Genomic DNA, 1,030 nt, shown 5'->3' on the forward strand with positions numbered 1-1,030 from the left:
GTTTGTTTCTTTCGGGAGCGGTGGGACTTTGTCTCATGCTCAAATCACCGAACTGGCATTGGGTTTAGAGACGAGTGAGCAAAGATTCTTGTGGGTCATCAGATGCCCAAGTGACAAATCTCCCTCCGGTCCCGACGATCCTTTATCCTATCTGCCGGAGAAGTTTCTCGACAGGACCAAGAACCGTGGCCTAGTCGTGCCTATGTGGGCGCCGCAGGCACAGATATTAGCCCACGTTTCCACCTGCGCGTTTTTATCGCACTGCGGATGGAACTCGACACTTGAGACTGTGGTGAGTGGGTTGCCATTGATTGCGTGGCCGCTGTACGCAGAACAGAAAATGAACGCCGTGTTGCTTCATGAGGATTTGAAAGTGGCGTTGAGGCCTAGAGTTGGCGAAAATGGGTTGGTGGGAAAGGTTGAAGTTTGTAATGTGGTAAAGGGTTTGATGGAAGGGGAAGAAGCGAAAGGGATTCGGAGTCGAATGAGGGTGCTTAGAGAGGGAGCGGCGAGAGCTCTGAGATCTTCGCCGGGGTTGGATGATTTGACTAAGAAATGGAAGGCTAACGTAGCTGCTAGAGCCTAGATATATAACCTTGGGTGATTTTGTCTTTGCTTGTGTGGGTATTGTATGTTTGATAATTCGTGTATCATGATTCAGTTTATGTCTTACAATATGATGGATGAAAAAGATAAAATAAATTAATGATTTGTTCACAAAAAATTGTTTTGTCAATTAAAAATTAATGGTTGAATTAGTAGAGATCCAAGACCTAAAACGATAGGGTAATTGGAAAAAATTTAGTGGGGGTCTTAAATGTATTGATGAGATCATGCATTTATGAGTATGTCTATTATCTCTTCTTGCAGATTGAAATTACACGTATTATGACAATTAGCTACATTATTACATAAAAAAGACGAGGTTGTTATAATAATTATCTTGAAATACATCAAAATATTTAATTTTATAATTATTTTTCTTATCCACAATATCACTAAACCTCAAGTTACTCTACATCGAAAAAAT

At 40.8% G+C, this 1,030-nt stretch overlaps 1 protein-coding gene across 1 annotated transcript; it reads left to right on the top strand.

Annotated features, from left to right (window-relative positions):
* Nucleotides 1-4: 4 nt before the first annotated feature.
* Nucleotides 5-741, top strand: LOC140966334 (UDP-glycosyltransferase 72B1-like; the record flags this gene model as incomplete). The annotated part of the gene is made up of 1 exon (XM_073426646.1): nucleotides 5-741. A coding segment is annotated over one exon (582 nt), but the record flags the coding sequence as incomplete, so codon positions are not given.
* Nucleotides 742-1,030: the final 289 nt, after the last annotated feature.

Source organism: Primulina huaijiensis, unplaced genomic scaffold (genome assembly GCF_012295235.1).
Source record: "Primulina huaijiensis isolate GDHJ02 unplaced genomic scaffold, ASM1229523v2 scaffold205021, whole genome shotgun sequence".
Taxonomy (NCBI): domain Eukaryota; kingdom Viridiplantae; phylum Streptophyta; class Magnoliopsida; order Lamiales; family Gesneriaceae; genus Primulina; species Primulina huaijiensis.